The sequence below is a fragment of the Dama dama genome, chromosome 28, assembly GCF_033118175.1.
Source record: "Dama dama isolate Ldn47 chromosome 28, ASM3311817v1, whole genome shotgun sequence".
Classification (NCBI taxonomy): domain Eukaryota; kingdom Metazoa; phylum Chordata; class Mammalia; order Artiodactyla; family Cervidae; genus Dama; species Dama dama.
The window spans coordinates 9,813,483-9,828,942 of record NC_083708.1 but is presented as its reverse complement, the minus strand read 5'-3'; the positions used below and the strand labels follow the sequence as shown (position 1 = coordinate 9,828,942).

Genomic DNA, 15,460 nt, shown 5'->3' with positions numbered 1-15,460 from the left:
AGGCCCTGGAGTCGGTCAGAGCTGGGTCTGTCTGACCCCTAGATCACTGTGAGCCTGGACAGGTCAGAGTTCGGCTTCTGCATTTGTCAAGGTGGAAGGTGAGGTCACCTGTCCTCTCAGGTTAGTCGTGAGGATCTAAGGAGGGAATGTTCAGTGAGTACTCAGCGTGGGACCCGGCACATCACTTGAAGTAAATGACATGATTGCTGCGCTTGTAGAGGCCAGCTTAGGTTCATTTTATCTGGAAAGGTTTATGACTCCCAGTCCCAGCCAGGAGCTCCAGGAGCTCTCTGCCCACTTACCGGGGAGCTGGGGAGGCCCGGGAGGCCTGGTGGGCCCTGATGCCCAGGGGATCCTGGGGAGCCCTTGTTTCCTGGGGGCCCCACAGGACCTATGGCCCCCTTTATCCCTTGAAGGCCTGGTTTTCCTTGTTCACCTTGTGGGCCTCGGTCTCCTGGAATTCCCTGATCACCCTGTTAGGGAAAAAAACGAATTAGAATGATCTCTTCTAGAACCATCTTAGCAAAGGTTCTGGATTCACACTGGCATGTGTTAGCTGTGGAGCCTTTGGTAAGTGGATTAAACTCCCTGCACCCTGCTTCCTGTCCCTAAAGGGGGGCTGTTAGCAGTATCTACTGAATAGATGATGCTGAGAAGTGAGTTAACCTGGCACCCAGGAAGCGCTCAGCTCCAAGTCAGTGACAAGCTAACTTGCGCCCCGTTGTCAGTCCAGACTGACGGCATTTCTCAAAGTCCACAGTGGCGCCGCCACTTCAGGCCTGGGTCTCCTTTGCGATAACGGAGGACGATGGCTAAGAAGAGTTCATCACTGAAAGCTTCCACTTGGAAAAGCTTTAGGACGCTCAAAATCTCCTAAATCAGGTACTTTATTCTTTTTATGCCTTCTCCTGTATGTTTGGTCTTTGTTAGTTTCTGTGGGTTGGTTTCTGCACTCATGTTTTACCCATGTGTGCACTTGTGTGTGTGTGTATGTGTGAGTGCATTCTATGTCCTAAAGGGACATGACTGAGGAAGGTGAGAAAAAACAGCCTTTGGGAATGTTCAAAGCAGGTGACTGGGGTGGAAGGTCATTACTGAGATCATTTATTCAATAATGTAAATGAACTATAAGAAAATTCATTGAATGAGATGCCGTAACAAATTAGATGTTCTTGAATCTGAGAAGTTTCTTTAATGCTGACTTTTTCCTTCAAGGCGTTTACTACGTATAAGTTTGTGCATGAGAGTATGAAAGAGCACCGGAGAGGGAGAGAGAGAGAGAGAGAGATGGAATATAAATGAATGAATATGTGTGTATGTTGGCAGATATTTCAGTTTCCGCATTTCAAATATTAGTTCCACAGCTCCAGGAGGTGATGATCACACTGAATATGAAAGATTGGTACATTAACCTGCCCCATATTTTACTGTTATTCTTCTATTTGTGATTCTTCTGCAAAAGTTCAAATTCTATTTTTCCTGATTTAAAAAATAATGAAATGAATGAACAGTTACTGAGATCTATCTGATCCTAAATGAAGAGATATAGAATGAAGCCATGCACAAAGAAGAAAATCATTTGGACCTAATTTAAATTCTACTGCCTTAGTTATAAAAATATGTCTCATACAAGTATATCAACCCAGGTCACACTTGGAAAAATATCTGAGATGAATAAGACAAAAAAAAAAAAAAAGAGAGAGAAACAGAAGAACTACTAGCACACCTTGAGTATATGCCAAATAAACACAATTAAAATTATTTATAATTTAGGTACAAGGATGTTTATTATAAAAACTGGAAGGAACCTAAATATCCCAGAAAAAGGGGCAGGGTATTTTCCACATCCCTTGGAGAAGGTATATCCAAATACTGGAATAACATATAGCCACTAAAAGGTCCGTGTGGATCTAGGTTTTCTGACATGGAAAGATGGTCATCATATGTTAGGTGAAAAGAGTCATTTACCAAAAAGTATGAACCCATTTTTTTTAAAAGTATATGCTCACTTGCATTGATGCATTAAGCAAACGTGTATATTACATTATGTGTAACAGTGAGATGGAAATAGGTCCAAAATATCAATAGTGCTTATCTCTGTGTAGTGAAATAAGGTAGACTTTTTTCTTTTTTCTTTGTGGTTTCTCTATGTTTGTATTTCCTTCAGTTGTCATGGCTTATTTGTGTGTGGTAGTGGTGGCTCAGTAATCAAGTCATGTCTGACCCTTGTGACCCCATGTGACCCTTGTGACCCCATGTGACCCCATGTGACCCTTGTGACCCCAAGTGACCCGCCAGGCTCCTCTGTCCATGGGATTTCCCAGGCAAGAACACTGGAGTGGGTTGCCACTTCCTTCTCCAAGGGGTCTTCCCAACCCAGGGATCAAACCTGGGTCTCCTGCATTGCAGGCAGATTATTTACCACTGAGCCACCAGGGAAGCCAGATTATTTGTGTAAGGATAAGTAAAATAGACACCAGTACATAAGAACATACTCCCCCCACACACAAGCCCTCACTAGAACCCCTAAATAACAATGCTCAAGGAACCTGTGGCTGAGGAATAAATCCAATTCTAGTAGAAAATGTTAAGGTTTCTTAGAGAAAATGGGAAGTTGCAACATTGATATCAACAACCAAAACAACGTCACTAAAAGCACACACCAGAACTGGCATTACTGGTAGCTCCATATGTCTTTCTCTACCTCTGACTCCAGCCCCTTATTTAACTAAGCATTATTCCTCCAGACTGGGGGTGGGGGTGTCCTCAGCGAAGCCTCTGCTCCCTGGGAGGCATGTGAAAATCCAAGGTGATAGTTCTGGAGGGAGGCTGATGGTACAGCGTCTAGTGGGTGGAGGCCAGGCATGCTGCTAAACATCTTAACAAAGCATGTGATGCGCACCTATGACAAAGAATTATTGCCCCCAAACATCAACAATGCTGAGGTGGAGAAACCCTACTCTAGGTGAAAAGCACATGGGTGATGGGTACAGTGGGTCATGTATCTGACACAGGAGGCTGATAGGAGCTTTCCAAACTGGGATCACAAACCAGACATAGTTGTGAATCAAGGCCACACCGTATCACCTACTGCGGGGTCCCTGAATGGCCCTGTTTTATGCCTGGCAGAGATCCTGGCTCATGTACACGGTAAGTTTTTTCATATCAGGAGATTTCTAGCAGGTCTAAAAATATCATGGTGTAATTCAAATGATGGGGCAGTTGTGGAGATGGACTTAACAGTCATAGTAGGGATGTACATACCCGTTCTCCTTTGGGGCCTCTCTCTCCAGGCTTACCCATGATGCCCTGAAAAACAAATGTCAGCACTAAAATCACTGCATGCCAAGATTCCTCATCAGTTGACTCCACCAGGAATTCTGGCAGGCGATCTGGATGTAGTTTTGCATTAGAACATTTATTTTCAATGGCATTTTCCATACCTGAACACCTGGTAATCCATCTTTCCCATTTATTCCCTGTAAAGACAAATGATGGTCAGTATTTCTGATTCTGCATTAACAGAAATAATTAAATGCAACAAAAGGGTAAAGTTTCAAGGACTTTATCATATCGCCACTGAGATTTTGTTGAGGCAGTGTGGTGAAATAGAAAACAAAATCGACAGAATCTGCCCTAAGTTTAAATTCTGACTCTATAACTTACAAGTTCCATTTACTTCAGGCAATTTACTTAACCTTAATAGCATCAGCTTCTCCACTCACAAAGTGAGGATAAATAATGGCCTTAAAACTAGGAATTTAGGGAAATAACAGAAAATGCCTAGCTTACTATAGTCAACAGGGTTGTTTTCCTCACTTACTCCATTAGGTCCACTCTGAGAAAGAAGAAGACTTCCCATGGTGCTGGGTGTTCAGTATATGATATTCATTGTTCACTTTCAACAATTATCCTACCAAAGAGAGTCATTCTCAGTAAATGGCCTCTGTTGTTGCTTGATAAATTTCATAACATGGCTACAGCCTGATCCGGCTATGAAACAAACTGTCAGCCAGAGACAACAGCTATTTTTCAGTTGGAAAAAAAGGACAGTGAGAAATCTGTAATTGTGCTTTCTGAGAGTATTAAATACTGGTTTCTTCTTAGTAAACTGGAAGCTTCTCAAACTCTACAAGGCAGTTCCGTAGTTGACAAAAAAGCCTAGTCCTGCTTGCAGATTCGTGAGCCCAGAAGCCCCAGCTGGTAGGTATAAGAGGGAAAGCACTCAGGGTCACATCAGATACTGAGAGACCCACAGCAGGTTTGTCTCTGAGCTTTGACCTGAAGAGGGAGACCCAGGCGAGGAAGTGATTTCTCGGCAGCAGGCAGGCGCAGGGACTCCCTCCTCTGCAAAGCCTGGGAGACTTTTGCTGGGCTGGGACAGAGTCTACAAGGATGGATCTCCCGATAGTGTTTTCACTGCTGTAATCACACTGGGTTGGGAACCTAGCCCAGTCCCCCAAGCTCCCTGAAAATCCTGGGAATTACCTAGAGCACTTTAACTAAGACCATGTTGCCTGAAGCATCACGTTCTAAGGATTCATGCCATCCAGAAACACAAGGAAGAGATAAAGCTGGTTAAGGAGACAATGTGAAAGAAACAACTATGTCATTTGAATAAGAGAAGATAAACCTGGTATAAAAATGTAATTCATGCTTTTGGTAGCAACACAAGAAAATGAACAAACTTCTAGATAATTTCCTGTCTTTTATAATTCATTAGTGACTGTCATATGTGCTCTCTTTTCTCCGCTAGTGCTGCTTCATTGCTTCAGTCGTGGCCAACTCCCGCGACCCCATGGACTGTAGCCCACTAGGCTCCTCTGTCCATGGGCTTCTCCAGGCCAGAATACTGGAGTGGGATGCCATGCCCTCCTCCAGGGGATCTTCCCAACCCAGGGATCACACCCGGGTCTCCTGCATTGCAGGCAGATTCTTTACCACTGAGCCACCAGGGAAACCTGTCTCTTTTCTCTATGAAGATGTTATTAACTTGTTCTTTATCAGCAATAGGGGGTGGGGAAGGTCCCGGTTTCAGAAATTTTTACAAAAACCTCAATGGATTTACCTTTCTCCCTCTCATTTCACTTATCTGAAAGACCCCTACGCTTCTTTCTAACTCACGTGTCCATCTACCACACACTTGCGTCTGAGCAGTGGCCTGAGGTTGAAGAAGAAGGGGGGCCCTTGCTCAGGTGTTCTGGTCAGCACCTGTGGCAGCAGCTCCCAAGCAACCCCTCGATATTTCTCGACTTGACTGCTTCTTTCCAAAAGTACCTGCACCTATTTTCCTGTCTCATGAAACTTCCAGCATTACCAGCATTATCAGCCCATTCCTCGTGGTCAGTGATGACTTGCATCCTTCACGGAGAAAACAGCAGGAGGGGACCCACTCACCGTTCTGCCTCCAGCCCCACCCACCTGTGCTCATGAGAACTCTGACTTCTGCTCCTTCCTCCTCTTAAGAAGGAGGTTCTGCCCTGTTCTTTGTGAATACCAGTTTCCACTTGTGAGTCTTCTCTCCTGACTCAGAGCCCACTGTCTTGTATCTTCCAGTGCCTCCTTTCAACAGTCATTCTTTTTTTATATTTGTGGCTTAGCTGGTAAAGAATCCTCCTGCAATGTGGGAGACCTGGGTTCGATCCCTGGGTTGGGAAGATCCCCTGGAGAAGGGAACGGCTACCCACTCCAGTATTCTGGCCTGGAGAATTCCACGGACTGTATAGTCCATGGGGTCGCAAAGGGTCTGACATGACTGAGCGACTTTCACTTTTCATTCATTGATGAATGGGCCTCTGGTGCTGTGTGTGGACGTTCACTGGTAGCAGCACACAGGCTTCTCATTGCAGTGCTTCTGCTGTCGCGGAGCACAGGCTCTAGGCATGCAGGCTTCACTAGTTGCGGCTCAGAGTGTGGGCTGAGTTGCTCTGTGGCACGTGGGATCTTCCAAGATCAAGGATGGAACCCATGTCTCCTGCATTGGCAGGCAGATTCTTGACCACAAGGAAAGTTCTCAACCAGGTCATTCTTATCATGATACCATCATGCGGTACACTCTCCCCCAGTGATGCCTGCGTTTTCAAACCCAGGGGAGAATTTTAAGCTCCCTTGATACTCTTCCATACGGTTTCCTCTCCATTCTCTCAAACACTTGGCTCCCTCGACATACAGGAACTCTCCTTCGCCTGGCCTTCTCCACCTCTCACTGGCTGCCCCTTCTCAGTTCTTTGGCCAGAGCCTCTCCTAATGGCTCTGTCCTCTTCCCAGTTCACAGTGACCTCATTTCATCCAGGCTCAGGTTGAAAGACCCAAATCAGTCTCTGCAGTCCTGGCCTCTCCATTAATTCCAGAAGGATACACCGCTTACTTGACATTTCCTCTTAACAGTCTACTAGTGCTTCAAGATGAACATTTTACAGCAGAGAACTCCTGGTTTTTCCTCCCAAATTCACCCATCTCCCGTCCTTCCGGTCTCACCAAATGTACCACATTGACCAGGCTGCTCAGACTCCAAACCACAGCTTTGCTGTATCTCTTTCTCACCACTGCATCTGGTCCATCAGCAAGTACTGATGGCTCTGCCTTCAAGACACATCATGGCAATGCTTCCTCAAGGTTCTGTCTGCTTCCACCCTTCTCCCTATCGTCGGCTCTCCAGGCAGGAGTTAGTGTGGTCCTCGAAAATGTAGTCCAGTCATTTCCTTACCCACTACAAATGCTCCAATGGGTCTCCATCAGACTTCAAATGAAACCTGAACTCCATCCCTGACTCAGAAGTTCCTCATAGTCCGGCCACTGCCTGCCTCTGCCTCCGTGTCTCTCCTGCTCTCCTTCAGCTCACCTCCCTCTGACTTTGTCCCTTCTGCCCTTCCTTCAACGTGGCAGGTTCTGCTAGCCTTTCCTTTTTCTCGAAACAATGTCCCCATCCCTGCTGTCTCCCTGACCTCCCCATGGCTTGAGCTCTCCCATCATACAGGGTTTGCGCCAATGCTGGACCCTGCTTGACCGCCCTATTGAAATGCTACTCCAGGGCTTTACCCTGCTTAGATCATCTTCTACCTGAACCATGCGTGTTTGTTTCTGGTTCGTATCCCTACACTAGAGTATAAATCCAAGGAGCTGCAAGCACCTGGAACAGTGCCTGGCTTGTCATAGGTGCTCAAGAAGCATTCACTGATTGAAAAAACTGCTTTTTGCATAACTCCCTGGGAATGCCATGGCATTTGCGAGAGCCTTACAGGGGTTGGGATGGGGAGTTGGTAAAAGGTGGGGGAGAGGAGGTGGAGATTGAGACGAATGTTAACGGACCACCTTCCATGGCAGGCACTGGACATCGCACCATGTCGTGTTACCTGTGACTCACAAACCCTTGGAGTCATATCACAAACCCAGATCTCCCTGACTCTAAACTGCATTTACTTCCAGTTTTTTCATGTTGCTCCTCTGGGGAGATGGTGGCCAGGGAATGCCCCGACCCTGAGGTTTCACAGGGATGGAGCAGCCTCCTGAATTCTGTACTGTTTGGTCACCTTCAGCCACCCCCTCTCCTAACAACAACCTGTTCCCACCCAATCCATGGTACAGAAACCAGCAGAGGGAGCAGGGACGTCTATAAAGAGCACCCTGTCTATTCCTGTATCTATCCCCTCCCTCAGGGCCCAGCACACCCTTAGCACATGGCAGGGATGGGCTGAATGAACTGAATATGTTCTGTCTGCTTCATATGTTGAATGAACTGAATTAATCAGAATGATTGTTACAACGTCACATCAATATTATGTCTCAGTAGCCAAGAGCTCTTTTAGGACATGAGTGGGTGATGCATTTGGCAGTGATTAACAAAGGTGTAAGGACAAGTCCACAGATAAAGGAGGGAACCTGAGACAGAGCCTCTTTCTACTGTAGCTCCACACACAGGTGTTAAATCTGCGAGTCTGCATATTTCAGGATATGACAGGCCATTTCACTTTTCACTTGGCTGAGAACATTAGACCTAAGAAATAATGAGTCTAATTTCCTGACACTTAAAATAAAAGGCCTCACTGTTCCCATGGTGATTTAAGACTTATTCACAGGGAGCTGGGCCCTCAGGGAGAACCACACCCCAAGAAGCCATTGGCAGACCTGCTCTTACTTCCTCAGAAACTTTGTATTCAAACCTCACTTTCCGAGGTGACAAGTAAAGAGGCAATGCTGAGAACTTTTCTTAAACAGGCAAATTTTAAATAATGAAAAAGACTTACAGGCTTTCCTGAGGGTCCCTCTGGTCCAGGGAAACCTATGTCTCCAACAGGGCCTCTCTCCCCCTGTAGACATGTCCACAGACAAACATCAGTTGCCAAGAAAAGCTTTAGAACTGCATGCAGTCAACATAAGGACAACCGCCAAGGAAGAAACAGGAACTCACCGGTTCTCCCGGAATTCCTGGGGGGCCTGGGGCTCCGGGCTTCCCCTGAGGAATCAGATCACCAGGAAATGTTAGGCGCTAAATTACTGAACAAGGCCACGTGTTTTCCTTCCACACCCACGTGTTAGCACCTGTGCTGCAGGTGTGGCTCTGCACTGGTGCACCATCCCTGCTGGACAGTCTGGGGACCACACTCCACCGTGCAGACAGGAAGGCAGTCCCTCAGTGCATGTGTGGGTGCCCACCAGAGACCACTGGGAAAGAGCAGAGTGGGAGACGGACCAGCGCCGGTAGCAGTGGGCCGAGCCCAAGTGTCCAGACCAGGCCTGAGGAGCCTGTCCTTGAGGAGCCACCTCCTGCCCCTTGAACCTCATGTGGGTGGGGATGTTGGTGTGGGGCTGAGACCATAGAAATCCCAGCAGGTTTCCAGGGAAGGAAACCTGGGCTTTTTCTCTACTTGCTGTGTAGAACTCTTGGCAGCCCCTTGGCAGGTCAGTGATGGCTGAGTGGTGAAGGGAGGCAGACGCAGGCCTGAGATAGCATCCTGGGCCCCCACGGCCCAAGTGCGGCAGGAGCTCCTGAAATCTCGTGGACCTGAGTTGGGGCATGCGTTAGAGCTGAGAAAGCCAGTGTCCCAAAGGGCCTTGGCATGGACTCAGGGGCGCAGGGAACTCGCGCCTGGAGCTCCAGATGAAGATCCCAAAGGCCAGGCAGCCCCAGCAGGGACCTCAGAGCACCTGGGGAGGGCACGATGCCCCCGGTATGCACCTGCCCTCCTGGAAGGGAGGGGAGGAAGGCCACGGGAAGGCCCTGGATGGCCTGTTTACACAATAGGAAGGGACAGACTTCTAGGCGGAGCAGGGCTGGGCCCTCTGGTTCTCAGCAGAGGTCTGTGATGTGCAGAGCAAGTGGAACATCCCTGCTTCAACCAGAACCATCACCTTAAAAAAGTTTTTTTTTTAATTGTGGTGAAACATACATAACGGGAAATCTACCATTTTAACCATTTTATGTGTACAATTTAGTGGTATTAAGTACACTCACACTGGTGTGTAGCTATTTCCAGAATCTTTGAACTATTTCATTGTCTGAGCCAGAGTAAGGTCCAGTTATAAAAACTAAAGTAACAGTTTTTAAACTTTTTTTATAGCCAGTTTTTATATATATAGCATGCATTTTTTTTTAAACCCTTCCCCATTTTTGTAACTATCAGTTAATCTTATTAATGATGAGATATGAAAACTACATTTTAGGTAAATGTATTAGATCTACCCAAACAAGTGGCAGGGCAGCCTCTAATTTCAATCATGCTGCATCCTTCAAAAACATTCTTGGAATTATTCATTTGGATTGTCTTTTGAGTCTGTCACTGATCTTTTAAATACTTCAGTGGTTGCTAGTATTTTTCCTTTTATGGCAGACTTAGTTGAACATAATTTAGAGCCCCACCTGGATGAATACAGTAGGGCATTACACTTCACCATGCCATAGGGAAACAAACATGGGGTGTGAATATGAGAGATGCAGGTTGTAAGGGGACCCAAGGTGATCCCAAAGGCAAGTACAAATATGTTGCTAGGAACAGTAGGGAGCTGGGGAGGAACAGGATTAAGTGTGAGCCAGTTTTCAAGAAGAATGCTTTCTGGTATAAAAATTCTTGGGTGGTATCACTGACTCAAAGGAACATGAATTTGAGTAAACTCCAGGAGATAGTGAAGGACAGGGAAGCCTGGTGTGCTGCAGTTCATTGGGTTGCAGAGTTAGACAGGACTTAGTGACTGAACAACAAAAACTCTGCAGTGCTTGCTAAATAAAATATTTTCATGTGACTTTTACAATCACACTAGGACTGCTGCTGCTAAGTCACTTCAGGACGTGACCGAAAACAGGTAAGGAAGGGGGTGTCATCCTGCATACAGGATGCCTCTCTATGGAGTGTGTTAGTCACTCAGTCGTGCCCGACTCTTTGCCACCCCATGGTGGCACCCCATGCAGCCCACCAAGGCTCCTCTGCCCATGGGATTTTATAGACAAGGGCACTGGGAGGTTTGCCATGTGGACGGGTCTTTATTTTTTGTTGTTAGGTTCAGCAATGAGACAGAGGAAAGCAGAGTGGCTGCTGGCCTTTTGAGGGATGGGGGGGGATTGTTGGGAGGCTCTGGGTGCTGGTGGGTGTTGGCAGAGGTCAGTGGGTGGTGCAGAGATGGCAGGGCCCTTTCTTGTCTTCCTCACATCCCTGCGATTGAAGCACAGGGCTTCCACTGACTTTCCTACCCCGGCTCACCCTGCAGGGCACCTGGTGAGGATAAATGGGCTCTTATTCATAAAGCCTGACCACAAAATTTTAATTAGCGCATCATGAATGAAGATCAAAATGATCCCCAGGGCTCCGAGAAATGATTTTAACCTTTCCTGGTGCACTTCCTATTCATTTGAAAAGACCTTGATGAGATTTAAAACATTTGACACCAGAGAGCAACAAAAATGATTGAGAGGCTTAAAGGGCTAGTTTATGAGGAAACATTAGCAGCAATAAAGCTCCGCTAATAACACCAGGCTGAGGGAAAACTCAGGCAGATGGCAGCTTAATACGAAGATACTGAAGCACATTGCCTGAGGATGAGAACTTTGCCTTCTGAAGATTAAGAAACCTTGAAATATTACAAGAATAGAGAAACCCAACAAGTTTCTCAGACCTGTGTGGTACTGATGCATTGGCACAGGTAATGGGCTTTCCCTCCCCACGTGAAAGTTGAGTTGGGAAGAAAAAAACAAAGGAAAAAGTTTAAAAGATGAAAATAAAGACAGGAGCATTCTTGAGGTGGGAGAGAAACAGGTGGATTTAAAAAAACTTTTTGGGTTTTGTTTCTTAAACTGGGAGTTTCAGGAGTCAGCCAGTGCTCCCAGCCCTTTTGGCGGTTGGTACCTGTGAGAACAACATGAGATAGACTGAACTCACCGAGATTCCTGCTGCTCCCGGGGGACCTGCCGGCCCTCGATCTCCCTGGAAAAAACATGTACTGCTTAGAATCAACCTACACAATCTCCACTGCTAACATTGATGCTCAAATGCTAATTTGGATTTGGTAAAGCTTCTCTTCGGAATTTATAAACTGTCGATATTAACTGGTGTGAAGCTAGAAGCCAGATGGGGAAAGGACAAAATAAGAACTGCAGCCAGTGGAACCTACTAAAGACTTCTCTCTCTCTTTTTTCCCATAATACCAAAGCAAATAATAGTACTAATGAAAACAAGCATTCACGGTATCATTTCTGTTAACCTAATCTTTAAGACAGAACCCCATAATACTTACAGGTAAAATTAGCCAATACTTTTATTCCACATATTCAAAAGTAACTTATTACCAATAATTAAAAGACTGAGGCCTTGAATGTCTTCTGAAAAGCTTTCAATAGACTTGTCTCATTGGATGTAGGGTTAAAATGAATGTGTTTAGAACTAAGGATTTTGTGGTTTCTCCTCATGAGTCCAATAAGACCCCTGGAATTTCTCTGAACAGTGGAATGACTCAACCTTTTTTCCAAAGGCAATGTGGTATTTTAGATAAAGCTGACAAGGCTAAAAATACTTATGGTTATATATGGGGCAGTAAAATGGCAATTTTTGTTGGGCAGAGTAGACATTAAAAATCTTCGTAAGTTCACTGAGGGACATAAAAGAAGATTTGATTAAATGGAGAGAGATGTTTTGCTCTTGGAGGGCAAGACAGCGTTGTAAAGGTGTCATTGTGCCCAAACTAATTTATAAATTTAATGCAATTTTTACAAATTGCAGCTTGATCAAATGATATTAAAGTTCACTTGGGATAATAAATATATTTGAGGATAAGAGGAAAAGTTAAAGAAGAATAATAACGACATTAGCGATACCATATTTCAGCATGCAATAAAGCTATAATAATTGAAATATGGAATATTGGCCCAAGATTAAGCAGTATATCAATGCAATATAACAAACTTCAGGAACAGACCAACATTTATAATAGGGTTTTAGTAAAGAAAGGGCTGTATTATTCAACAAATAGTGCTAATAATTAAATAATTTCTTGGAAAAAGTCTAATTCCTCTCTTTACATTATACTCCATATAAATTCTGTAAGATTAAACATAAAACTGAAAGGCAAGGACCAACTAGGATAAAGCCTCCATCATGTAATATAGAAGTAGTGTCTTAATTATATAAACCATAGCTACAGTCAAAAAAAAAAAAGAACTAGTAGAAAAATGGGTGAAGGACCGAAACAGGGAGTCCTCAGTTCCACTCTGCTCTTTTAAACTGCAGAGTTTTTACCCTGGAAATGAATGTGCTGGGGCTTTTCATTCAATGGAAATACCTGCATATCTGATAACGATGAAGTTAAGAGGGCTCCTGTCTGAGAATACGGTCCTTCCAACGACTGGGTCTCACAGTACTTCGAACCAGTCTAATTTAATTTCCATAATTATACCTGAGACCTTGTCAAAAACAATAACTATGTCTCTCTGTAACCTCCACTGCCTGCATTCCAACCTTGGACCACCATCTTCCATCACTGTAAATCATGCCCTTGAGTACCTCGAACTCCCCAAAACTTTGATGTCACAAAGACCTCTAATCCACCTAGTAGAAAAGTTTTCATTTTCTGTCACTCCCTAGATGGCCCCTCTAGCTTATTTATCTAGTTTGGATCCCATGGTCACTGGTTATAAGCACTCCCAATACACTGTTGGCTCACAGTCCCATCCTCGTTTCTCTCACTTATTTGTTCAAACGGGAGCTCGTTTAAACCCAGCTCCCCTCCTCTCTGTGCGCATAGACGCAATCTCACCGACTGGTCTCACTTCAGTTCATGACCATGAGTCTCGAGGGGCTTCTGCTCAGTCACCATACTCTGTGGTTCCTGGACTTGCCTTCTTGCAGCAGACCTTTTCCTCAAACTTTCAAACTCTTCTCCCTACCTCACTCTCAGATGAGATCTTGATCCTCCACCTCTGAGAAAACTGAAGCAATCAGGAAAGAACTTCTGTAGATTCCAATCAATTCATGTGCCCATGTCCCTGCTCCTGTACCCCCGTACTTTGGTTCCAACCAGCTACCACAGATGAACTATCTGGGCTCCCTCTGAAGCCAAGCCCTGCATTTATGCCCCAGGTCCCTTCCCTCTTAGCTACTAAAGATGCCGCCTCAGCACTTCTCCCCTCTCCTCCTATCTCATCACTCCTTCCCCTTTACTAAACCAGACCTTTCCTTTAGCCTAGAAACTGTCTGGTACTTCTGTGGTCTTAAAATCTATTTTATGGAACCTAGCCCTTGCTTCCTCCCGTAGCTGCTGGCCTGTTTCTTTACTCTTCTTTGCAGCAAAAGTCCTTGAGCATTGTTTTCGCTTTGTCTAAATCTTTTTTTTTTTTTTGGTCATTCTCTCTTAGACCATTCAAGTCCAGAAATTTTTCTTACCACCACAGTGAAACAGTAATCATTTCTCTGGTGAACGGTTCCTACATGGCCATCCTACTCGACCTATTTGCAGGATATGAGACAGATGATCACTCTTTTCTATACACAATCTTCGCTGATTTCCAGGGCACCAACATTTCCTCTTATTTCTCTGGTCCCTTCATCTCAGTCTCCTTTGCTCACCCGCTGCTTTCTTCCTGATCTTAATATTGGAGGGCTTCAAGGCTCAGTCCATGATCCTTTTCTCTTTTAAAAAAATGTACTGTCATTCTCTTGGTGATCTTATCCAGCCTCTTGACTTTCAGATAGCACCTATAGGCTTACACAATCAATTTATATCTGCACTTAGACCTCTTTTTAAACTCTATACTTTTCTATTGTACGCCTACTCCAGGACCCCCACTATGCTGTCTAGTAGATAATTCCCATAATTGGTCCCACATCCAAAATTATACTATGGATCATTCTCATCCTACCCTCTCTGAACAGACTCTGTGTAGAGTTTCCCTCATTTCTGTTGATAACATGCCATCATCTCAGGTGCTCATGTCAAGCACCGTGGAGCCATCCCTGACTCTTCTCTTAGACCCACATGCCATCAGTCATATTGCCCTTCATCCACAACATGTCCAGAGCCTCAGCCTCCTCATGAGCTCCACTGATTCTGCTCTTGTCTGAGCCGACACCACTGCCCCATATATGGGAACAGTCTGTGCCTTCCCTGTCTCATGGGGCTCCCAGGTGGTGCTAGCGGTAAAGAACCCGCCTGCCAATGCAGGAAATGTAAGAGACATGGGTTCGATCCCTGGGTCAGGAAGATCCCCTGGAGGAGAGCCTGGCAATTCACTCCAGTATTCTTGCCTGGAGAATCCCGTGGACAGAGGAGCCTTCCTTACACTCCAGTTGCAGGTCCGTCACTTTTCTACTCAGAAACCACCACTCAGAGTGAAAGAGAAAGTCTTTACGATGGCTGATAAGCCTCTTTATTAATTAGTGCTTCTCAAACTATCTGTGGTGAAGGACCACTTTACTTGCTTATTTATTTTCTAATGTATCATGAACCAACGTGGATCACATGTTTGGATATTATGGCAATGTCAAAAGTCAAGTTTTTTAATGCTTGCTCTCCATCTCTGTGCTTACCTTGCCTCCAAACCCATGACAAAACTTGCAGACTGGCCCTGGTCCTCCACGGGCCAGCGAGCAGCACTGCTGGGCAGGGTGCTCACCTCACCTGCCCCTCACCTCCACCCCACCTCTCTGACCTCATCTCCTAGCATGCTCCCCTCGCTCACTCCCCGGGTCTCCCTGAATGTACAGGAATGCTCCTGTCTCAGGGCATTTAAGGCCTTCTTTTTCTAGTTGTTTATATTTAAGGTGTACAGTTTGATGATGTGATACACATATATATTGGTAAATGATCACCATAATTAAGCTAATATACATCTCCGTCACCTCACAGGTCACTGTGTGTGTGGGTGTGTGTGTTGAGAACACTTAGAAAATTTCAAGCATACAGTTTAGTATTGTTACCTAGCATCACTGTGCTATACATTACATCTCAAGAACTTACTCACCTTGCCTGGAACTTTCTTCCT

The 15,460-nt window shown here is 45.2% G+C and overlaps 1 protein-coding gene across 1 annotated transcript in view; it reads right to left on the bottom strand.

Annotated features, from left to right (window-relative positions):
* The window catches only part of COL19A1 (collagen type XIX alpha 1 chain), a 413,337-nt gene that overhangs the window by 33,067 nt on the left and 364,810 nt on the right, over window positions 1-15,460 (bottom strand). Inside the window, exons 43-48 of the mRNA XM_061131525.1 lie at window positions 11,367-11,411; window positions 8,408-8,452; window positions 8,244-8,306; window positions 3,444-3,479; window positions 3,265-3,309; window positions 303-473 (exon numbers count right to left, since the gene is read on the bottom strand). Of these exons, the coding sequence (XP_060987508.1) occupies window positions 303-473; window positions 3,265-3,309; window positions 3,444-3,479; window positions 8,244-8,306; window positions 8,408-8,452; window positions 11,367-11,411 (405 nt within the window). The remainder of the gene's footprint in view (window positions 1-302; window positions 474-3,264; window positions 3,310-3,443; window positions 3,480-8,243; window positions 8,307-8,407; window positions 8,453-11,366; window positions 11,412-15,460) is intronic.